We start from the raw sequence: 278 nt of genomic DNA, 5'->3' as shown, positions 1-278 counted from the left end.
TATAATTTAGAATATACACAAAAAGGAAGAACTTGTATGGCACAAAGAAAGAGAAAAGTTAGATCTTATATGACACACAAAGGTAAAAATGGGGTATGACACAAACCTTCAAATACTCAATAGCACGAGTCAGATGAGCAGAGAGTCTCAACCAGTCCTGGGAAAACTGATGTGAGGTCCTCGGTGGAAGAGGAATGGCACTGAAGGAGGCAGTCTTTTCTGCAGTCTGGGGGGAATATATGAGAAGTAAATATTTTGCAGTTATTTCTGTACTTGTC

General features: G+C 39.2%; 1 protein-coding gene across 1 annotated transcript in view; it reads right to left on the bottom strand.

Moving 5' to 3' along the window:
• Positions 1-278, bottom strand: part of LOC119585730 (RNA polymerase II-associated protein 3-like) — a 49,814-nt gene that overhangs the window by 2,262 nt on the left and 47,274 nt on the right. The window contains exon 8 of the mRNA XM_037934420.1: positions 107-226. Coding sequence (XP_037790348.1) covers positions 107-226 — 120 coding nt within the window. The remainder of the gene's footprint in view (positions 1-106; positions 227-278) is intronic.

Source organism: Penaeus monodon, chromosome 20 (genome assembly GCF_015228065.2).
Source record: "Penaeus monodon isolate SGIC_2016 chromosome 20, NSTDA_Pmon_1, whole genome shotgun sequence".
Classification (NCBI taxonomy): Eukaryota; Metazoa; Arthropoda; class Malacostraca; order Decapoda; family Penaeidae; genus Penaeus; species Penaeus monodon.
The sequence above is the reverse complement of the archived record's forward strand: the minus strand, read 5'-3'. Positions and strand labels throughout refer to the sequence as shown.